The 24,074-nt window shown below is 45.0% G+C and overlaps 1 protein-coding gene across 8 annotated transcripts in view; it reads right to left on the reverse strand.

Moving 5' to 3' along the window:
• Positions 1-17,220, reverse strand: part of TBC1D24 (TBC1 domain family member 24) — a 30,853-nt gene extending 13,633 nt beyond the window's left edge. The window contains exons 1-7 of one of the 8 annotated variants that reach the window (XM_075165759.1): positions 17,155-17,220; positions 13,490-13,586; positions 6,460-6,528; positions 5,792-5,912; positions 4,909-5,073; positions 3,069-4,103; positions 785-802 (exon numbers count right to left, since the gene is read on the reverse strand). In XM_075165759.1, coding sequence (XP_075021860.1) covers positions 785-802; positions 3,069-4,027 — 977 coding nt within the window. In that variant the 5' untranslated portion in view covers positions 4,028-4,103; positions 4,909-5,073; positions 5,792-5,912; ... (1 more) ...; positions 13,490-13,586; positions 17,155-17,220. Of the gene's footprint in view, positions 1-784; positions 803-3,068; positions 4,104-4,908; positions 5,074-5,791; positions 5,913-6,459; positions 6,529-13,489; positions 13,587-16,665; positions 16,935-17,154 lie in introns of those variants that run through there. The other 7 variants (XM_075165764.1, XM_075165758.1, XM_075165762.1 and 4 more) reach the window with 7 other exon arrangements.
• Positions 17,221-24,074: the final 6,854 nt, after the last annotated feature.

A 24,074-nucleotide genomic window follows, 5' to 3' on the forward strand; every position in this document is an offset into this window, starting at 1 on the left:
TTCATTTAAACCCATACATCTGTGGTAGTTAATACTCACAGGGCATTCTTTCTCCTTTCCAAGTTCTCTGCTTATCAGGTATCACAATCCACTGGGTTTTGTTCTTTAAGATTTGCTTTTCAGGCCAAGACTTGATGAATGACTTAATTAACCATTAATGCTATATGGCTGAGTAACTCCGACCTCCTTGACACAGGAAAATAGTCTGTCGTCTTGCCTCTAAAACCACCCCCATCTACTTAAAAATAAATATAATCTAGTATGAATAGAGACAAGTCACTTTTAAGAGTGTGCCAAGTTGGGTTCAGTCCAACATCCTTCCAATTAACTGCGGAAAGCTTGCAAAGAAAAAAAGTCGAGTATGTCTCACATCTATTGCAAGAGCATATACCAGGTTTGGATGTGGGACAATACCTAACAGTTCTGAAGACATGTTACTTGAGATGTTTTTAAAAAATAACACTTTTTCTTCCAGTGTAGAAAGGACTTCTATCCCACCATTGACATTACAATTTTCCGTTCTGGAAAACACAGGCTTGTGTTGCTGTATGGAAGCGCTATGTTGACCAGCTGGGCCCACGAGCCCTTATCTTACGACTTTGCAGGTGCTTTGAACTAACTTTGCAAGAGTGTATGCAGGAGACATTACACAGCAATCGGATGCTATAATTGCTGCCCTGCTTCTCCTGCCCCAGCATTAGCAATAATGACAGCCTCGGAAAAAATAACCAGCCAAAGACAGAAGAAACAAGCAAAGTGCAAAGATTCAAGTGTTTTAACCTACCTTTTGGGAGATGCAACACTGCAAACAGGAGGGGTGCAGTGGGTATGGAATTGACAGAAGGAGAACGTATAAGGAGAAAGACAAAAAAAGATAGAAAAGATCAGTGATTTCCTATATCTGCGACAAAGTGAATGAAAGGAGCCTAGAGAGAAACAAAGTAAGGTTTGCTTTGAATCACCAAGCACGAGAAAAACAAACAAGCAGACAGGTTAAAATATTTCCTATTTCTTTTTTTTTTTTCTTCCTTTTTCGCTACCTGCTTGTAGTTACTTGATTGGAAAATAATTCATCACCTTCTTGCACAGGCCAAACACATCTGGAGAAGAGAACGAACTCTCATCCTACCGAGCACTGGAGAAAAGCTCACTTCTCCAGCACCCGCATCTGCCTACACTGGGATCCAAACTGAGCCAAGTTCACAGCAGTACCGTGCCAGGGGATACCGAGGAGTTTCGGTATGTTTACAAAAGTAGCCGAGAGAGGATAAAAGTTTTTCACTAGCAACTCTGCCTGGTAAGGCAGTAACTACCAGCATTATTTGGGTATGAATTTACTGTATTTTGCTTTGAAGGCATCACTGTTGTTCTGAGCAAGAATACCTCTACAACATTTAACACAGTAGGAGCTTCTGGGTTTTCTGCGGTGGGCTTTTTTTTTTTTTTGTAAGCTCTCATTCTGTTGCTGAAGAACAGGAAGAAGAGCTACACACTGGAAGAGTTAATACTTCTGGTTGCGAGTCCCAGATACAACCGTCTGAACTCTACCCAACGTGACGTTCCAGTGGCTAAAGGCCTTGAAATATTTGAGACTGACAGAGCAGTCTCTTCCAAGATATGAGCAAGATAAAGCACAAGCTAATTGTAAACCAAACTGTGAATCTAAAAAATAAACCGTTGGAAAAGACTGGAGGGAACTTTACATGTATCTGGGCACATGAAAGAGGTTCATTTCATAACATTTACGTTATATTATAGGCTGAAATCTGGTTAAGTATGTATTTCCATACCATGCAATGATATCTGTTTGCAACTACTGTGACTAATTCAGCAACACAATTGGCTGTAAGATCCTAATACATTAGTGGCTGGTACCTTTTGATTTTTAAAGATTTTGAGAAAATGAAAGACTGTCCCTCTAGAATACCACGTTCTAAAATCACACCTACTGACCCCAGTAGACTTCTAGAAGTCATCCTCCCTTCAGAGGTCAGGACAGCTGATAAAACTGTTCAACACTTAAACTTCGATTTCAAAAGCGGTTGGGAGAAGTCTTCTGCAGTCCCAGAAGGCCTTAGGAGAAACAGAACATGTCTACAACACCAGCATTTACCTGCACGTACATTTGCACTTGGCAAGATGCTAATTTTGCTTAGATTAATGTATTGCTGCCTTTTCTATATACATGGAGAGGTCTTTCAGCTAAGCTTTTTATTATTGTGGCTTTTACCATCACATTGGAGCAGGATTTCATTTACCAGTTTTACAGCTGGCTTCTCCTCCCCTCATTTCTGAAAAGAAATTGTGGTTATGTAACCATCATTAGGTTCGGTATCCTCACTGTTCTCTTCCACGGTTCTCTCAAAATCATTATTTCCAATAGTACGTGGACCTGCCACAAAATAGGTCAACTCCTACCTGTGATTACTATACTCTCTACTTTCAGGAGGTCTGCAGTCAAACTAATTTTAAAAGTAACCTGTAAATAAGACTTTTGTCTTCCTTGCTCTGTTAAAATCACTCCCCAGTTAAGCAAAATGTTCCCAGCTGGGACAGCGTTTGCCTACTTACACTAAAGAAAATGCTGAATTCACAGTACTGGGCGGCATGAAAATGACACTTTATACAAATAATCTCATATTTAAGAATTAATTTTCACATTTTTTTGGGTACTGTTCTTCCAAGTTATTTATCAGTGTTTTTTCCAGCTTTGCTAAAATGCCTTTTAGTTTAGAAACAGCTTGTGAAAGACACTTTTGAGATACAATACTTGCAATTAATATGTACCTGTAAAAAACTAATTATAAATTCATTACTGAGAAAGCTATGAGAAACTGCTTTGTTTCTCTTGCATCATAACATTGTTACACTTCTCGTTACAATCCCAGCAATGCTTAATTTTGGGGCTGCTGACTTTTTCTGCAGAGAAAAAGAAACAGGAGAGAGACCAGCATGTACCAGTAGAGCTCTTCTCCTTCCCCACCAGTAGTCACCCGGGGCTGACTGACCGCTCACCACGCTGGGGAAACCCAGGAGATGACGCAGGCTACCTGCAGCGAGAGCCCTACCTCTTCTGTTTGACCGTGATGCCCTTCTGCTGCAAAGCCTTCTCGTTGGCCATCTGCAGAAGCTGGATCTCCTTCCGCGAGAAGAGGCGGATAGCAAAGGCTTTTTCCAAGAGCCTCTCCGGAGATGCTGACTTGGCAATGTCTCTCACAAAAGCGCGAATGTCCTGCTGTATGCTGTCAGACTCCATGGGCTGCCCAGCTCTGACTTTGTGAAAAAATTTCAGAAGAGCCAGCGCAACACGATAGAGAACTTTGTAGCCCTCCACCAGAAACACGTCAAAGACCCGAGCAACGTAGACCATCGGCAGTTCTCCGAAGAGCCACCGCTGCCAGTCGGAGTACACCTCCAACACATCCTCGGACACTGCCACCATCAGCTTATGTGCCGCCTGACAGTGCTTGTTAACCAGGTCGCCAAAGGTCATGCAGGAGGACTCAAAAGCTAAGAACGTCTGATCAATGAGCCGCTTAGACGGGTCATTGCAAGCCAGGATGCGACAAACCTGTTCGAAGCACTCTGCCTCATCTTTGCTGTAGTGGAGGAGCAAAGCTATCACAGAAGGCAGGGCTGGGCAAAACGATATGTCTGGGAACTGGTTCGCAATGCACAATATAATCTTCCTGACTGCTCCGATGCCTTCCGCATTCAAGCAGTACGTGGGGACCAGGCTGTTATCCACAAACTCTGGTAGGGGAAGGGAGCTACTGTTACGTTTTCCCACAATCTTCACAACAATGTCCCGGTACACATTTGCATCTGGGGTCACTGTGCGGCACGGGATATTGCTAATTAGTTTGTGGTACACTTTGGCTCTCAGAGAGTGGCTCTTGGCCCAGTAGCCCTGCCGGGCCAGCTGCTTGAGCTCCTGGAACTCTGTGCAGGTTAGCTCCTTCGCATCCTGGCTCTGGACAGTAACGTCCATTTTGTCCCAATCCACAAAGCGGTTGTATTCATCCATGGCTCCAGGAGCAGCATATCAGATCAATCATAAGAATGGAGACTTTATTTGGTCATTAAATGACTTGCAGCTTTTCCTGCAAAAGAAAAAGCAAAAAAATAGAGGCTTCAGTAATAGGTAATCTCCCATTTTCTTTAGGAACACACACATACCTTCGACTTGTTCCTGCAATGCCAGAACTGTTTTCTAAAGCAAAGAAAGTTAAAGATAACTTGTCATTTAGAGAACAGAAGCCTCCCACTTCAGAAATACCCACTGTAAAGTCAGTTCGATTTGCAATCTCTCTTCCTAATTCTCTAGAAGTAACTGTTATTTATACTACAAGGATGCACTCTCACGACCTAAGACTGTGGGGCCAGTGACAAGAGCTGCTGACCTCCTGCTAGCCACAGCCATGTGTTCGTAGTCATTTCTCCGTGCTGGTACTAGCACTTGTGTGGCCACACAGTCGCTGAGATTAGCTTGTTAATCTGGTACAATTTTTCTTTTCCATTGGATAAGCAAGATGCACAGCTGTGTGATCAGCCAGATCAACGTCAGTGCCAGAACAGAGATGAGTGCAGGACACAACCACCCTTTCTGACTGCAGTACAAACAGCTTCATGAACCTGCTTCTGAATTCTCTCGAGTCCTGCACCGGAGTTCTGGTCCCGACCTCGCACACACTTCTATGATCAAACCACCCTCTAGAGGGCCTGCTATCACCAACATTAGAAGGTTTTAAAAACGCACACCACTGCAATAGCGCCAGGAGCTGAAAGACCAGGTTCCAGCCTCTAGTTCCTCAAACCACATGTTTACATGATCTACTAGTTGACTCCAGCTTTAAAGTACACCTGCGTCCCAGCAGACAGCATGACTGCAACCACTAATGGCCATACCTGAATCAGCTTTAATCAAGTCAGTGCAAAACTAGAAGAGGAGTTACAATAAAATGCGCTAAGAACAGCAGGCAACAGGTTTGCCCAGCGCTGGAACGTCTCTGCCAACGTGTCCTCAGTGCCAGATTAAAGCTAGGAAGCACGTGGCTGTTGATGCTGCACACTCTGCAAAGGCAGATAATCCCTATGAAATGCAACAGGCCTATAAAACCGTTTTGTACGATTAAGACATTATGTAGCAAGGTTAAATCAACAAAAACAGTTACTGAAATGCTTCCAAAGAACCCTTAGTCATTCCTGTGTCGACAGACTGGAGAACGCATGGAACTTGACATTTATCAGCGTGGTCTTTTGTGCAACAGGTGAATTAAAAAGATTTGAAACTCATAAGGTACACCATCAAGACAGACAACTCATACTCCCTACTTCAATACAGGAAAGTAAAACAAACATTTTGCCTCAAGTAGACAGAAGTTTGTAAACATACAATTAGCATTAGCTTTGACAGCCATACAGTTAATTCAGACAGTTTTAGATTCTGACTAAATATTAATCTGGGTATTTTGGAATCACGTGCCGAAACTCCAAAATTTAACTCCTCTTTTAAAAGGTTGGCAGCAACACACAGGAGCCTTTCAGAGGAGGCTTTTGGATGACTCTTCTCTACCAAATATTTACTTCAGTTTTTTTTTTTTAAATAAAAAAGAAGATTCTTTTTGAGTCATCTTTGTACAATGTAAGAGCAATACAGAAATGCTCACCATTTCTTTTTGTTGTATTCTTCCACATCTGAAACTAACTCTGACTGTAATTAAAGGAGGCAACACATTGTCCTGACTTCAGTTCTGAAAGTGAGATATCTTATGATGTTTGGAAATAATACCTCTCAGTGTGAGCTGAGAGCATGCCTTCAGGATATGCAAAGACAGTAACGGTAGGATACCAGTCCTTCGCAGAGTCAATGTCAGCTCTGCGGAAGTTAACATTTTTCTGTCATTCTCCACCTGGGAATCATAGGGAAACTCATTATCTTTAATTCAAATCCTAGAATAAGATCCGTGTGGAGAAGAGAAATTTAATCCTATTTAGCAGTGACCAAAGCACAGAGAGATGAACCATTGTGTTCATGGTCACTTCAGTATAGAAACTATTACTATCCTGTGCTTGCTGGAGTCTCCAATATGCAACAGCTTTCCCCTTCTGCCATCATCCCTTGGGAGCTGCTTATATTTATATTAGGGAGGGTTAAGTAAAATGTCCATCATACAAGACAACTTCTGTGGTACTCAGAGTTGCATCTCGGCTGTCCTTTTTCCTGTAAACTTTCTTCTCCCTCCCCCTTACTCTTTCCTCTCTTATTTTCTATCATTCAGAGACACAGGCATATTTAGAGGTTGCATCAAACAGTCATTTTTCCCTCCAGAAGTTACTGCTCATTCCAGAAATAATGAATTTGATGAGTATGTGCTCCTTAGCAAGCTCACTGAAGTCCTTGGCTAGAGGATGGAAGTCAGACTGCCAGAACTTTTGAGCTTACAGTCTTATACATACTTTGGCTGGGATAAACCTGCTGGGTCCGCGAGTAGGTCTGGCTGCTTATGCTCTTCAAAGCTCTAGATGCTGCAAGAAAAAATGACAGCAAAGCAAATGGGCATTGTCAAGGTTGCCAGAGCATGACCAGCTCTTAACTGTGCTTGCAAAACCAACAGAATTAGCGTGCTTCAGTGTAACGGTGCATAGCTCCTGACACTGTGCCGACAGCTACTGTAAGCCAGCAGGCCTCAAATGGGGAGTATTTACTCGCCAAAGCAGAAGAGCCCAAGAAATCTCAGGAAAATTCCAGCCAGCCTTCATCTCCTCCTCCCACTCCTTCCAAACCTTCTTCCCTCCCTCCCTCCCTCCGGGCCAGTTCTCTCTCTTCTAGCAACCACGTAAAGAGCAACCTTTGGCTCTGAGCTGGTGGGAAGAGGAGACAAAAGCTGCCTCACGTTCAGTAGCAAACGGCTAGCTAGTTGGGGCTGTCTCCTACCCATCTCTCCAACCGCACGGGAGCAAGCGGGCAGAACAGACTGTTATACTCGGAGGAACGGAAGGCTGGAGTGTCAGTTAAGGAGTACAAATAGAGGAGGATGGCTGTGTAAGAGTGCATGCCTGTCTCAGAAAGTCCCATCTTCACCTAAACTACCTAGCTTTCACATACAAAGAAGGGGTAAGACACAGGCAGAAGAGAAAAAACATTTCAGAATGAAATGTTTGCATAAGGATAAGGCAGAGAGACCTATTTCTACCTCCTTATTGCAACAAACCTCTTTCCCTCTTGCTAAAGTAACTGCAGAAGTTAGCATCACGTTGTGGTAAGTCTCCTCTCACTGGACATGGGGACAACAGGATGGATCAGCACCTGAACTGCAGAGAACTGAAATGCTTTCAAGTGCCTTTTAGAACAGAACTATAAGGGGATTGTAAAAATTAGCAAAAAAATTACACTACTCATAACAACAACAAAGCTTGAAAGCTATGTATATCTCACTTAATGGGAAGCAGCCGTTATCCTTTCTGATCAGACTGACTTTTACAAAACAATAGGAATTAACACAGAAGAACAGAACCAGGAGAAAAAGCTTTTTTCTTAGTAACTGCCACACAATTTTGAGATTGTTAGATCTATTAGTCTATAATGGAGCTCTTCATTTAAGTGCAATATAAAAAAAACCCACCACAAATGAGAAGTAGAACTAGAAAAATGCATATTGAAGATATGCCAAAAATGGCTGCAGAACAGGCAAAAGATTTTCCAAGGTTAAGTTTAAACTATGAAGCAAGCAAGTAATCATTACAATTCAAAACCAAGCAATGACCATGGTAACTGGAACTGGCATAATTTCAAGTCAGTGACTAAATTTTTAGGAAATATTTAGCTTGCTAGTCTAGCCACATTTTCCATTCCATTCCCTTAGTGCTTCCCATTGTCATCTGGGCTACTTCCAGAAGACAGCTGAAAACTGCGCTGAATTTGTGTAAGATATACAGCAGTGAAGCCAAGTGTGATGGTCAAAAGTCCAATACTGCCTGTGAAGAAAAATTCTATGAAAGTGTCTAAAAATACATCGGTATGAAAAGAGAAGATTTGAATTATGAATTACCTTAATTAAGGGGAATTTTACTAAGGATAACATGGCTAGGGCCAACTTTAATAATTTTATTTGCTTTCCAAAATGCAGAAATTAGCAAACTGAAATACTTGAAGTACAACTAAGCCAGAGGACAATTCTTTCTTTCAAATCCAGAGTACACACAGTACTCCACAGTAGTGAAATACTTACATTCTGAACTTTTTAAAAATAAATTCCAACTTCGGTTAAAACCTGAGATTACGTGATTTGATACTGCTTTTAACAAACACAGGAAAGTTTCTTAAAAAAACAAATTATAATTAATCAGGAAAACCTTGTCCCCTATTCCATTTAGGTATTCTTGCAACTTTGTGTTCTGAAAGTGTGACTAGAGATTAATAGCACTTCACTCAAATCTAGTGTAGCTGCTCTATCACAAGAAACCCAAACTTTGAAAATAAGATTTTTAATCTTAACCATGGACAGTTTCAACACCTTTGATTCAGCTATTTGCTATGTACCGTACAGATACAGTGAGATACCGACAACCAAAATTTTGGCATGCATTTTTATAATGTGCTAACAGAAAGCAAATATTTTCTTTTGCTTCTCTACAAATCAAGCCTAATGCTAGACTCCCAGACCTGCAGCGTATCATTTGCTGTTTATACTGTTGAGTAGTGATGTAGCCAGGGAAAAGACTCAAGTCTAATATCTTTCATAACCTCATTAAACTAATCCACGCGGAAGGCACGTGAACAGATAATGAGAACTGCTTCCTCAAGACTGCTAGCTCATCCCAGTAAGAGAAAATTAACCCCAAAACTCTGAGCAGATGATCTCCCGTCCTTGAGGAATACTCAAGCACGTCTGAGGTGTTTGCTTCCTACACCAAAGAATGTGACAGAAGAACAAAGCAACACAGCAAGGCAGTAACAACTGCAGAATAAATGACAACTAGCAGTTACTCTCTCCTCCCCAAGTACTTCAGTGCATCCTGCAGTTTTCCCCAAGCCCAGACCTGCAGCAGCACACACTGACATCTCTGCCACATGGATCTGGAAACAAGACTGGACACCACAGTGCCGTCCCCCCTTCCCTCAAACACCTCCTGATCAGAAGCATGTTTTGCCACGTTTACAGCTTCAGTTACTTCCTATGCCACGCATCATTCAGGAAGATGCATGCATCAGAGCCAAAATTAAGCACTGCATTTAGCACTAGAACAAGCTGAACACAACCAGCTCATCTTGTGTAGGACAGCAATTTGGACCACGTGGATGCATTCTGGAGTGATGATCCTTTTCGGTAGAGTACACAGGGTTCGATGGATTGCTTTAACGAGGTTAAACGCAGTTCGATCTCTTTATGATTTGCCCTGGGCACTGTGTACAGCACAAGCTGGGCTCTGGATTACGGATAATGTTCTAATACTAGTTTAGCAATAACAATACGGGATTAGTTAGCTGCTCCCCGCTGTTTTTTGATATTCTTTTGGAACAAAGTCTAGAAACCTCTCACTTGCCTGAGTAACTGATAAAGACCTGATAGAAGAGTACACTACAGGGCAAATCATTTTAGGCATCTAGATGATTTCTCTTGGGATGTCACCGTTGCATATGAAGCACAGTCACAGAAGGTTTGTCCTAGAATCCCATGCTTTCATTCTTAGGAAAGTACTACTGTCTTCTTAAACAGGGTCTTTAAATTATCTGTGATTAATCTATCGTGTACTTAATTACAGTCAAAAGTTCAGACACACAATGAGCTTTTCACTGCTGGCCAGATAAATGACAGTAGCTTATATTTAGGAGAATGTGTATCCTTATATCTGCAAGCACTTCAATAGAAAGCAGCACGCCCTCCTTCCCATCCCCTGCCCTGGGATGGCACAAGCACTTCTAATGCTCAATCACCGTTGATACTGTGAGCTATACTGATCATTAAGATACCATAGAGGTACAAAATAAACACAAAAAAACCAAACAAGATAAAAGTCTGGAAAAAACCCCAGAACACTCTTCTTGAAAAAACGAAAGAGAAAAGAAATGGTTAACTGTTCCACAAAGGGTGAAAAAGGCTAAAGAACAGAGCATTGTAAGAGGATACTGGATGGTAAATGTTATCAAAGACGTAGATCAGGAGCTTTTCTCCTGCCTATATCATAAAAAAAACAAGGAACAACTAGTAAAATTAAGGAGAGGAGAATTCCTATCTTTTTTTCCCCCCCAAACCAAAAGAAAACTGCACTTAAGCAGCAAAACTATTTTACACAATGTATTAAAAATGATCCATTTAAAAAAAAAAAAAAACCTGTCAAAGTAGTGCAGAAAAACCAATACAATTTTCCAACTATACTGACTGTGTTTTCCTTCTAGTTTCTTCCAAATTGTAAGAATGAAAAACTCCCTCACATTGTGCTAATTATTCTTCTTCCCTTTGTTTCAAAAACTGGAGTAACTAGAAACAGGCCTCCCTTCAACAGCAAACTCTGGCTCTGACAAAATTTTACACTGAACGTGCAATCTTCAGTCTTCAATCTTTTTTTTTTTCTTTCCCTAAACACCTCAGTTTATCTCTTTCTCTGTTTGGAAGTACAGTCTACTATGTACAACTAAAGATGCAGTGTAACTGCCAGTGAAAAGCTCTGACATGGTAGCAAATCCATATGCAACGAAACAATGCATTTTCCTGCTCTCTTGCATTGAATCTTCTCTGTCAGTTTGACATCTATCACCTCTAGATCTCACTCCACTACAGACATTTACGGGCAGAAAAATATCTTTAAACATCTGTGCTTTGAAATGTTCTCTTTGTAGACATAATGTCTGCATTTTTTTATGTTGAACACAGACTTATTTCTTTTCCTCCTATCTAAACCTTCTCTACAGGAGTACATGTAACCATGTTTTATTTCTTATGTGTTTAGCGTTTCTTTAGGTCCAGAACAGCAGCTGACAGCATGAACGGAAACACACGTAGGTTTTTACAAGTAGAAGACGCAATCTTGGGTGTTTCTGGTATCTAAAAGAGACATTTGCCAAGAAGCATTTCGCAGACAATGGTAATGTTTATGTGTTTATTAGTATGAGAAAACCATTCAGAGGTTAAAGAGCACATACCTCCTAGACCTGCTCCTCCCGCTGTCTGACCAGTTTCAACAGTATGTGATTATAGCTTTTCAATAGTTTTTGACCAAGTATCACAGGAGTCCAGGAGTTTTCTCTATGAAGCGTTTGTTTCTACTCTGGGCCAGTCTTTACACGACTGCACCTGTGCAACCACTAAGCTGCTTGAACACTCAGCATCCCAAACTGCAGCGAGAGCAGGTCCCAAAAGTAATGCAGCCTGACTAGAACATAACAAGCCCCCCAGCTAACAGGAACCCCCTGCCCTCAGACTGCCGTGGTTAGTATCGCCCTGAGAAAGAGAATGCAAGCTGCTTTAGGGAGAAGAACACACCTTTTTACAAAGCCCCATACTTTCCTACAGATAGCCTCAGCGCTCTCCAAGTCATGATCTATACCATACTGTAACTGGTTTTTTTTTTTGTTTTATCCTTCTCTTCCACAAAATAGTAGCCTTTTCCGTGTAGGATTTAACAATACGTCCGCTAGGCTGGGCCAGGGAGAATCAGGAACCTTGTCTGCAGGCTACAGGGAAGCCTTTGTTCAAGGGATGTACAAGCAGATCTAGCTCATCGCAGCCTCAGCCTGTATCTTGTTAATACAAATATACTTTCCATTCAAATATATATACATACACACACAAAACATACATTGCATTGTGCATATATATATTATATATATACAATATATATAGACAAATATATAATCCCATTTTTTAAAACCAATGCTCAAATTCAGTTTCTTCACAATATTCACATTTATCAAAAATATGTCCACATGGATGAACGTTGTACATTCTCTCTTGCAAAAGGTTCAAAATATGAACTGTGCCATTTAAAGTCTGTTAAGGAAACAGGCCAACGCCCCAATTCCCCACATCATCTTTAAAACAAAAGAAAAAGACCATTTAATCAAAGCAGTACAAGCATCACTGTGAATACTTACGCCAATTTAATTCTTCTGTTAAATTAGGACATGTTTACGTTGATTTAAGACCTCCCAGTGCAATATATGAATGTACAAAGCCTTAATCTGGCAGTGCTGGAGATCTTAAGGGATACCTAAATTAGGAAACGGGCGGATGAACCAGTAACCCTGGGCTAATGGAGCACACAAGTCCTTACTCTCTTAGTGAGCCTATGGAAATTGCTGCGTGCACTCCTTGTCTCTGCAGTAAACAAACGGGGAGGTACACTGTATTCACAACAGCAGTTATCGCTAGATCTTGTTTATTCCAGGGTAAGTTTTGTGCTCCCATAATTTTAAGCCGGCAGCTAAAAATGGGGTAGGAAAATCTTATCATCTCAGACTATTTCATTATTCTCTGCACTAAGTACTAAGGGTGTAGAAGTTTTCTCTTGGAAAACAAAGCTGATTTACAGTAAGATGAGCATATAAAAATTACAAAGTTAAAGCTGACATTTTATACAGAATTTATTTTCTTCCAGCTCTGCAAAACCCTACCGATTTCCTCCCTTTCCCCCAAGATTGCTCACAAGAAAAGCTTCAATAATCTGGTATCCCTGATAATGGATTACCCCTTTCCTGAAACAAAGGGTAGATTATCCTACACACAAGAGATAGTTCATCAAGCCAGTTCCAAATACACTTTACAATTAAAGGAGGACCTAATCTCAGGCAGAATGCCAACAGGTGCATTTTAGGGAACTTGAACAATGTATCGCTTTTTGATACTTATTTCTGTAGTCTTTCCAAAGTTATGCTCTATTAAAAGTCAAAGAGTAGAAACAAACACCTCCTCTGCAGCAGCAAAGAAACAGCATTTCATAATGAAAAACTAATCAATGTAGAATCCCAAACTAGTCCTGCATTATTTTGATTATGATTTTAAAATCAAAGGGCATTTATAACAACAGATCGGCTGCCGAGTTTATAACCTTACTATTAGAATATATTGCTAATCTTGAGTCTTACTAGAGGGGAAAAACTTTGGAAAGACCAGCCCTGTTAGCAGGCCATTAAGATAGTTAAGGGGCCAGAGCACAGGATATATAAGAAGAGGCTTTGCTGTTGATCGTGTTCTTTAGCCATGTGCTTGTTCTGAGCAAACCTAAAGGGACTTAATGTACCTGACGTGCCTACTCCTCTGTCAAGTGTCGCTGCACTGGCCAATGGATTCAAAGTCTCTCCTGGAGGAGAGGGCTTACAGGCATATGGAAACGCAAAGCAGCAGCAGGAATCTTGTCTCCGCATGGAACCAGATCGTAAAGCAAACGTTTTCTGTATACAGTGAAGGTATTACAAAAAAAAAACCCAAACAAAACAAAGAACCCCAACACTCCTCCACCCTCAGACTGAAGTGCTTTTATTAATCCTTACCTTAGAACTTGTCCTTGTATAGATCTTCTTATGACTTACTCCCTTCTGCTGGGCCTGTTGGTGTGTGCGGGGGAAATTAAAAAATTGACCTCCATACCTTTAAAAAAAAAAAAAGTTAGCTGCCTGCACTTCTGCATGGCTTCCAACCTTCATACTTGCAATTGCGGTGTAGAGAACATGGAGACAAATATCCTCACAATAGAGAAGAGCAACTAATTAACCACATTATTAAAGTGCTTACAGCGTAAACAACTCATTTCAGTCTCTAAAACCACAAGCAGGATTGCTACTTGTGGCATCTTTGTCATAAATACTTTTAGCTAATATTCTCATTGTAGCTGACTGCTGTGTCCCCCCCACCCCCTGCTATTCTCTACAGGAAGTACAAAATTCTGCATTAAACAGGCAATCTCTGGAGAGCGTCTCTCTCCCTAGCACTAATAGAGGTATTTGCTGCACAGGTAGGGGGTTTTAGAATACCAGCTCTGCAGCTTACACTACTTAGATCCCCAGTTTTGAAACAAAAATAGCTATATTCCGAAGATATGCAATGGAGTTTGGGTTTAGATCAGCTGACTTGCTGAGGGCTAATATACTAGGCCCTTGTTCTATTAGGTAGAAAAGTTTGAACTAATCTGATGAACATTATTTTTCTTTTCAAATGAATGATATTCAGCCTAGCAGATTTTGAAATATCCAGTTTCCTGCAAAATACAGTAATTACAACAACTTTGTGTACGAGTTATTTCTCCCTTGTTTTCCCCTGAAAAATGTAACAAAATAATCCAGCGTTGGTGTAGCTACACCACAGTTACACCTATTTGTTAACATAATGTAGCTGCGTACACCCCAAGCACAATTAAGCTTGCTCATTAATACAGACATTGGCAGTCTATGACGCTTCTTCTGAGTCTCTTTCCTGAGACAGTGGGAATCAACAACACATGGTCTTTTGCAACATGTCTGAAAGCTCAGGTAATTGTCCTCTAACTTTACAAGTTTAAGCAAGAAGAGAACAAACGAGGTATGGTAAAGCCTAAGAGTGTGAACACCACAGATACGAGCACTTCCATATATTAATCTTAGAGAATTTAAAACAGTTGATTCCACAGCTGGACATCTCCAGCATGCACTCCCACCAATACACATGGACTCCAAGAAAGTCAATCATTAATACAGTGCAATTAGGTCTGTCTATTTTTATATCAGAAAGGTCGCGTGACTGCCTGGTCAAGTACAAAAGGAGTAAATGGCTAAAGACTAGCATTACTTAGACAAACTCTGCCACACCACCCCTCCCCCAAAACACACCCCACGCAAACATGTCAGAATATGGCAGCTAAACCTGACCGTAAAGGCATCCCCAAACGAGCAGACCTTTAAAAGAAATTTTAGTTCTTTAGTTCTCAGCCACAATTCAAGGCTATGTATATATGGAATATAAATAGCTATTTTTCTTTCAGACCATTAGCACAGTTTATCTATTTTCAGTGTTAACATACATCTATCTGCTTCTGAGCATGCATCCATACACCCTAACACAAACAGTTTTCATGGCCTCTCCAACCTAACAGGCAGGACGGTGTATTCTAAAGGGCTAGAAAAATAGCAAGGACTAAGTTCATGGTCTGCTGCCAATCATTTGCTTGTCACTAACTCTATCCGGCTTCGGCACTGAAGCAAAAGCACTTACGATCTAAACAATTGCCAGGGTAGTATTATCAGATCGCAATAACCTTGGTGTTGGAGATGGTGAGAGACATGTGCAGTGTGGACTGGTTTGCTTTGCTTGCTTGCTTGCCTTAAATTTATGGACAGGGTAATTTTAGTGCAGGAATAGCTTTTTTCCCAGGTTTTTTTCAGTTTTCTTTACAGTCCAAATGACAAGGCTGATCAGGGGAAGGAGGCTCTTTCAAGATTTCAAATTAACAGAATGAAGAAGCAAAGACAACCAACGGGAGAAAACAAAGGTCACAATAAAAGGAGAGAACTGGGAAGAGCAGAGGTGCTTAAATACCTGACGGGTCCACAGATAGCCTGTTAGAAACATTTACTTGGCAGCAGTTAATTATTAACAGCAAAAAAGAGATGCAGAAAGCTGCCTTCCCTTGCATCCAACAAGGAACACCTGCAAACTTTCAAATATTAATGACAGAAAAGACATTCAGTACAAAGATTCCCAATAGCTAATTATTGTGCAATACTATCCACAGCCATTTTGCAAATTACAAAGGGCATAAATACCATTTATTGCTTGGAAGCAACAAAGAGCTAACATAAAATGTTGCTGGAGTCCTTGGATTTGAGTTATCAGTGCTGTTCCTGCAAAGTAACTATCTTAGAGAGAAGTCTTTTGCAACATGGTGTAACTGCTAGTGATTGCACAAAGAAGGAAATTCTAACAACAGGGAATTCCCTTTTCTGGTAACACAGAGCCCTAGATGTGATCCATGTCATTTCTGTGCTCTGGGTATTCCTGGATGCTCTGACAATCCTACTGGGATTTCCTGTAAGCCAGAAAAGCTTTCAGATGCTCCAGCTTCCTGTAGGAATTGGACATAAAAATGCAAGGTTTTAAGATAATACAGTTCGATATAGAACTACCCACTTCCCTCTCATCACAGCTAGACAGCACCTACAAGATACCATCCCTCCTGCTGCCCTCGGACACCACCTGGGGTGGAGTCAACTAAGCATCCTGCATCCACTTGGTTACTTGCTCTCCTGTTCGTGGGCCCAGAAGGGCCGAGGAACATTTTGGCAAGTTCTAGTGGGCACCCTAAATCCGGTGCTCAGTTAGGTAACATTCTGGTAGCCCCAATAAGCCAACAGCAATCTTTCACTTAAGGATGTGTTGTGCATCACGTTTGAGATACACGTTTCAGAGAGCAGTTCCTAGATAAAGACCAACATGAAAATAAACTGATAACAAAAATTTACTTTTGTGATAGAAATTTCAAAATATTCAAGGAAGAAGCTACAGAACACCAGCTTTGCGTTTAGAGAGCTCCCCCTGTGAATATAAACTGCCCCTTTAATTGAGGCCGGCTGGCAGAATAAGTGTAAACTGTGAGCATTCGGGTGAGCACGACCAGTGACCAGAGGATCTGCCTTTGCCTCATCCCCAGCCTTGACATACTCTGCAGAAAAAGCAAGCGTAACAGCAGAGCATTGACCCGCGCGTTCGCGCCAAGGGGCGCCCACAAGCCACTTCAACGCCTTCAAGAGTCTCCACGCACCGGAACAAACGACGAGGCTAAATCCAAAGCCTCCCAAGGCCGGCTCGCAGCGGAGAGGAGGGGAGAGCGCCAGCTCCTGCGGACACCGACAGCTCCCGGAGGTGCCACCGTGCCACCGCGGGCACCAGAGCCCGGGGAGACCGCGGCTCGGGGCCGCGTCCCGACCCTCCCCCGGCAGCTCCTTCCCAGCTCCTCGCACGGGCACGGCCAGCGACGCACGGCCCGGCACCGGGGGCGACTCCCAGCGCGGCGCCCGCGAAGGGGGCCCGACGAAGGCCGGGCTCGGGGCAGGCCCCCTTCCCGGTCCTGCCCGACCGCTCGCCGGGAGGGCGCCGCCGAGGTCCCGCCGCCCGGCACCGAATTCCACCCCCCAGCCGGCTCCCGGTGCCGGCGGAGGCGCGCCCGCCGCACCCCGGCCGCCCTTACCGCCGCCGCGCCGGCCAGGGCCCCTCCGGCGGGACCGGCGGACCGAGGGGCCGCCGCGCGCATGCGCAAAGCGCGCGCCGGCGGGACGGGCGCGCGCATGCGCTCCGCCGGGCGGCGCGGGCACGTGCGCGGCGTCTCCGGCGTTGAGGCCGAGCGGGCCGCGCGGCGGCGGGGAGGGGGCGGGGCCGCGGGGGAGCCGTGCGGCCGGCGGGGGGGGGGAGAGGGATGGTGGGGGGCTGTGGGGGGCTGGGAGGGGCGATGGGGGGGTTGTGAGGGGTGATGGGGGACTGTGAGGGGTGATGGGGGGCTGTGAGGGGTGATGGGGGACTGTGAGGGGTGATGGGGGGCTGTGAGGGGGCTGTGAGGGGCGATGGGGGGGTTGTGAGGGGCTGTGAGGGGCGATGGGGGGGTTGTGAGGGGCTGTGAGGGGTGATGGGGGGGCTGTGAGGGGGCTGTGAGGGGCGATGGGGGGGTTGTGAGGGGTGATGGGGGGCTGTGAGGGGGCTGTGAGGGGCGATGGGGGGGTTGTGAGGGGTGATGGGGGCTTGTGAGGGATGGGGGGGCTGTGAGGGGGCTGTGAGGGGTGATGGGGGTTTGTGAGGGGCTGTGAGGGGTGATGGGGGGGCTGTGAGGGGTGATGAGGGGTTGTGAGGGGCTGTGAGGGGTGGCGGGGGGCTGTGAGGGGTGGTGGGGTGGCGGTGCTGGCCTGTGCTGGCGCTGCAGGCAGGCAGGCAGGGCTGTTGGGCGCAGCAGCGGTGGGTAAGGAGGCCTTGCGCTGGTGGTTCTGCACTGGAGACTGCACTGTTTACCAACTTTGCAGAGGCTTCAGGTGAAAAGCTCAGTGCAAATATTAGATACAATTGTTGCTTTAAGAACACTAAGACCTGTACAGTTTTGTGCTCGGTGACAAAGTGACTGTTTTTTTGCAAAGCCTGAAATGGCCGGGACAGAAATGGATTCATTTTAGAGATGAAGGACTTCCCTAGTGTTTATTTGACTTGACTTGGCAGCAGTGTTCTGTTTACGATTGGATAAATAACTGCCACATTAAAGATTATTAACTAGGAATGCTTAAGTGACCAATAAAGTACTAATCTTTTATATGGCGTTGTAAATGTACACAGCTTGGTAATGCAGGCTCTTGCCAAACAGATAACAAATCCCTTAGCCAGAAGGTTTGCAATCTAAAAGAAACCACAAAGGACCACAAGGGAAGTACAAGACATGATGATGAAACATAAAACACAAAGAGGACTTGTAGCCATTGGGGTCTTAAGAGGATTTTTCATATTTATCTTAAAGCTACTGGGCAGTGATCAAAAGCACGATAGACAGCATCCACCGCGCCAGGGACAAATGGTTGGTGGGGTCTCGGGCACTGCGGTGGCAGGCAGTGCTGGCTACCCTGCCTCTGACGGTGGCTAGTGCTTCAGAAGGCAGGGCAATCCCACCGTTTTCAAAGAATGGCTAAGCTTGTAACTGGTTGAAAGCACTAAGCAGACCTGTTAATATGCGCTTCCTTCAGAGTTCCCTTGAGACTGGCTGATACTGCTGTGGAGAGCAATGAACTTGTGTCATGGAAGCACATGACGGAGCCATTTCCAGAAATGCTGAGGAATGACTCGTTTATCCAAATGTAAATTGGAAATACAATGCATTATTGTACATTCACTTGTGTTTGGTTCTGTAGGGTCCTAAAGGGCAGTTACACACGTGGAAATGATTATGTTCCCTGCTCTAAATGAAGTTGAGCTAGCAAGGAAAGCAGGTTTAGAAGAGGATGAAAGTAGATGGAGAGGTGTGGGAACAGAGATAAGTGTGGGCAGTATTTGGCAAGGTTTTGTAGGAGGATGAAAAGCTTCCATCTGTCTTCAGTATAGCATCCTTTCACTGTAGTACATGGGTCCTATGTAGTCTGTGTATTTGGGCTCATGGTGCCCCTCTGAGGTAAAGCAGTGTCGGTATTCCCGTGTTTCTCCAAGGAAACTGAGGCAGGGAGAAGGTGTTCACATGGTGCGAACAAAGCTAGGGATTGACAGGCTTTAGAAAAGCGAGACCAGGCACAGGGAGCTGGATTGGACTTCAGGAATTTCTCTGCTGAAGGGTGAACCATGATTTGAACTGAACACACCCTTTACCCAAAGAGTCGTTCTCAGTGTTCAGAAAGTAGAAGTAATTGAAGGCTCTCTCCAGACTTCTGTACTGATGCTCAGCAGTGCACTATCAAGCGATATTTTAGGAGTGTAACAGTGACACTTTTGTCACCAAGATCTCTGCATTGCCCAGTGGTTTCACAATTCCAGTAAGGGGATAGTGTTCAAGGAGGCAGAACCCTGCACAGAGATAAGATCAACGTGAGGAGATCTTTCAGAAGGGGGGCCTGTGTGATGGCAGGATAAAAGGACACAGCAGCCTGTGGACTAGTAGAGGTTGAAAAAATGGCAGATGCTGTGGACAGAGTGGATGCTGTATGCTGTCTTAAAACCTTGAAGACTGCATGGCCGTATGAATAATCTTCATTAGCCTGTACTCAGGCTGTTGGACTGTCTGTGACTGTGAGACAGAGGGTGAAAACCATGCTTGACTAGCTGGTTGATGGCTGATGGAAAACATGTTTGAATGCATCTACTTTTCTTCCTGGAGGAAGGTGTTCATTGCTGGAAGCTTTACAGAAGCCAGGGAATGTAAGGCTCTAAGTACTAAACCCTGCAGTGGCTCAAATAAAGAGCAAGACCCGGTGACCCCCTGGGCACTGAGGGCAATGAGCCTGCAAGGGCTTTCGAGGGATAAATGAAGGATATTCATTTATAGGGCTGCTGATCAACAACTTCCCTGAGTTTTTGAGAGCTTTCATGTGGCATGAAATAAGTAGTTCCACAAGTGCAGTGTTCAGTGAAGCCTGTTTTCCTACGGGTTTGTGTCTTGAGGGCGGCTTCTCTCTCTATTCTCCGAAGACTAATAATGGGTGAGCTCATACTGAACTATTTCTTGTGTGGGGATGCTATTCCACCTGAGCATTCATTTTCCTGACGTGTATTGGAACAGAAGTTTCTGCAGTGCACGCAGTTGTGTATATTTAATTTTCTTATGAAACCAGGCTAGACTTATGGTCTAGGCACTGAATGTAATGGAGTCTTTTTGGCAGGGGCAATGGAGGGACTGGAAGGCTGGATTGGGAGAGGACATGAAAGCAGGAAAAGAGAAGACAGTGAGGAATGGCTGAGTGGGTGGAGTGGGCCATCACACAGGGCAGCTGTCCATATGGGTGTCCAACAGCCTTGGAGAGGGGGCTAGCACTCGTAGGGTGGGCAGGAGAGTGGCTGGAGCATCGGCAGAGAATGCCAGGACGCGTAGAAGGGACTTAGGCCAAAACCTGAACTAGGCTAGTAAAACTGTGGCTTTGCTGGTCCCACAGCAATGCTGTTTGCACACTGCTACTTGCATGGAAAGCTGATAAGCCTGGCAAAGTGTGACCTCCTGTGGGTAAAACTGGGAACTACCATGGGATAATTAAGCAAATCCTTTTCATATCACGTGCCAGCATCTTAATGGAAGATTTGCCCAGTGGTGTGGATCACCTTCTCTTCCACCTGCAGCAGCCAGACCTGGTGCCCCCACTGTAGATGGATTGCTGATGTTCCTCCTGGCCATGAGGGTGAGGCTAAAACCAAAGGTGCCAAAACTGGGAGAGTGCTGGTGGATGTTTTAATGACACTAAAAGGGACACTGTTGCAAAGGCGGCCATGCATTTCTCTGTGGCTCCAAGAAGTGCTCTTGCATGCTATGTTTTCCATTTGGTTGGATGGGCTGCAGCCAGCTTTTCCTGTTTCTTTGTCCCTTTCCTCTCCCCAGCTATGGCACCTCCTGCCTTCTAGGGGTGGGTGGCCATCTTGTCGTACCATGAATGTCATGGGAGGGGTTAGCTTTTGGTACTGGGTGATCCTTTTGGCGTGGATAGGGGGTTTGTTAGGAGGGAATTAGCAGCCTCCCTTCTGGATGACTTTAATCCCCCTCGTCCACGAGGGGACCAGGACATAGCTGCCGGGTGACATGTGTAGTACGCTCTCAGCATATTGCATCAGGTATTCCAAAATGTGTGATGATTGCCTGTTAGCATCCGGCTTTGGCTGCAGGTGCAGCTGTTGCATTAGATACCTGGTAGGGTCAGGTCCACAGGTCCTCTGGCTGTTGGGCACCTTCGAGACACTCTTTCCAGCTCCTGACTATCTGGAGGAAGAGAGTTCATTGCAGAGGGATCTTGCATGTGGCAGTTTGCTTCCACCCATGGAGTGCCTGCCTGATGACCTCTGGGGTCTCAGGGAATGGCTTATTTTCCCAGGGCTTTTCCTGAGAGGGTGATTTTGAAGGAGTTTGCTTTATTCTCAAGTGCAGGTGTATCGTATAAGCTCCAGGGACTGTTGGGGAGGCACATGCTACAGACATGGATGGATAACTAAATGTTGCTTGATTTATGCCCTGCACTGTCTTTGATGTTGTCTTGGTCCCTTCCTTCCCCCTGTACTTTTCTGCACCAGCCCAAACGCAGCACTGGCTTTTCTCAGGGGACTTACTGGCTTTCATGAGGCAAAACAGGAACTGGTTTTTCAGGCAGTGATGTCCTTCATAGCGTTGTGCCTCTGCCTGGGCCTCTGGCATTTACCACATTGTGTGATGGAGTGGGAGCAGCGAGGGGCCTGCAGAGTTCACAGCAGAGGTGGCTGGACAAGGATGTGCAAAACCAGGCTGCGGTCCCATGGCTTTGCTTTCTGGAGACCTGAGCATTGGCTGAACCCACCTGGGTGAAGGATGAGAAGAGAGTGTGGTGCCCAGAGGGCCTCTGGCTGGAGTGGGTTCCTTGCCGTCCCAGCCAAATGGCCAGGGCAGGTCCCTCGCTCAGCCTGTCAAGTGGGCTTTGCACCAAAATCCATGGCACTGGGTGCTCTCAGACCTGTCCGTGTTCTCCCTTAGGGCAAAGCAGAACCTGCAATTAGCGTTTCCAAAAGGTGTGAAATGGAGCCAGAGCTCGGTGGGTGCTCCGACCCAGGCCTGGTCCTCGCAGCCCTCGCACCTGCGCCGAAGCGTGAATTGCCACTCTGTGCCGGTGCCCCTCACCCCCTCTGCACACTCTGTTTTCATTAGCGTGTGCTCTTGGGTTAAGGACCGTTCTCACTTCCAGCTGAACAAACACTTTCCATCGCGTGTAAAATCCAGCCTGGTGCTAATAGGCGTCTCCCCCCGCCGCCCTCCCTCCCCTCTGCCACCTTTTGTGCAGTTGGCAGGACAAAAAAGTGGCGCTATTACCTGACTTATTATCGGCACGGGACTGTAATTTATGGCGTATGCTTGGTAAAGTGCCATGCTGAAAACATTTATGGCCCACTTAGAGCCCTGCGGGGTGGTGGGGAGGGCGACGGCTGCGGAGGGGAAGCCAGTTGTTCCACCCTTGCAAAATACTGCGCAGCCTGAAAACTTCCTCTGCCTTCTGAGAGCAACACTGTGGGCGGGCAGGCTCAGCGCCCCTGCCCCATGGATGTCAGACCAGGTTGAGACACCAGTGCCAGGACAGACGTAAGGCCTTGTCGTCCTTGGGAAACACAGCTTTTTCTCCCTTTGGGCATTTATCGAATTCCCCATCTTTACTGCTTCTGGTCCTGTACAGTCTCACCCCTCAGGCCAGGATCTCAGTCCCTGCCTTCCTCATGTTCCTTATCCATGTGGCACCTCCTCCTTCCTCCCCAGGCTCCAATGCCCTGTCCTTTTGTGGAAGAACAAATGCCAGCCTGCTCAGGCTGCCCCATGTGCAGCAGATCAAGCACAGGAGCTGTGAATAACTCCTTCTAAAGGAATGCATGACAGCAGGTCAGCTGCTCTCTAGCAACCAGGTTCATGCTCTGTCTGAAGGAAACAACCCGATCATTTAGTTTGCCACGTCTGTAATTGAGCTGGAAATGTGCTGTGGAGAGAAGGGGACAAATGAATCGTCATTGCTGTAGGTGGGCTGAATTTGAATAGCAATCTAGGGGGCAAGGGAAAGTTATTCCCGGCAGCTTTTCCAGTGATTGAAATGGGAGTTTATACCCGAGTCTTGCGATGTGTGGTATGGAAATTCGTCATGGAAGAGTGTTTTTGACACTGGGCTATTTGCTGATTACTGAAAAGTTAATGTTGGCTGTTGAGCTTCTCTCAGGAAAACATCATCGTTCATCTTTTAAAGGTATTTGGAGCTTGGCTGTCTGCCCTGTCGAGTTGTCCTGATTCAAAGGATGGGGAAGCAGAGCATTGTCCAAACCATTTCGCCAGCTTCAGGAGCACACTTTCCCTGAAACTGCTTAGTTAGAGAGAGCATTTGCTTGGCCTGCAGTGGGCCAGCTCTCTGTACACCATGGGGAAGGATTACATGGCAGTTTGTCCTCTTTCTTTGGGTTCAGTCTTTGCCAGCTGCTGGGTGAAAAGCAGGTCTTATGAGCCTTCTGCTTCAACAGTGCCGTACGTGCATCTGTGTGCTGGTGCTAAAGGAGATGTTCTGGCTGCGGCTGTGTTGGTGCATAAGTCCCAGGTGCTCTCTTGCTAGTTGCCGTCTGAAGGTTTGCAAGATAAAACCTTGGGAGTTGGATGACACAAGGAGTCGTGTGATGCCCACAATGCCAAGCTAATGCCACTTCCAAACAGAGTCATCACCCCTAGCTGCTGGTTATGTCTGGACATCTTGTCCAAAGGGTCCAAAGGCTGAGGTTTTGGTCTGGGAGAATGCCTTGAGCTGGAGTTGCTTCACTCATGCTGTGGTTGGGCAGAGCGCGTGTTTTGGATGGCATTCATTTCCCCAAACAGTAGCTGTCTAGAAGTTTGCCATCTGGTGTAATTTTGTCCTTTAAGCTCCATCTGTGCTGTGCAGTGGGGAGAGACTGAAGCCTCCCATGATG

Source organism: Calonectris borealis, chromosome 16 (genome assembly GCF_964195595.1).
Source record: "Calonectris borealis chromosome 16, bCalBor7.hap1.2, whole genome shotgun sequence".
NCBI classification, from domain to species: Eukaryota; Metazoa; Chordata; class Aves; order Procellariiformes; family Procellariidae; genus Calonectris; species Calonectris borealis.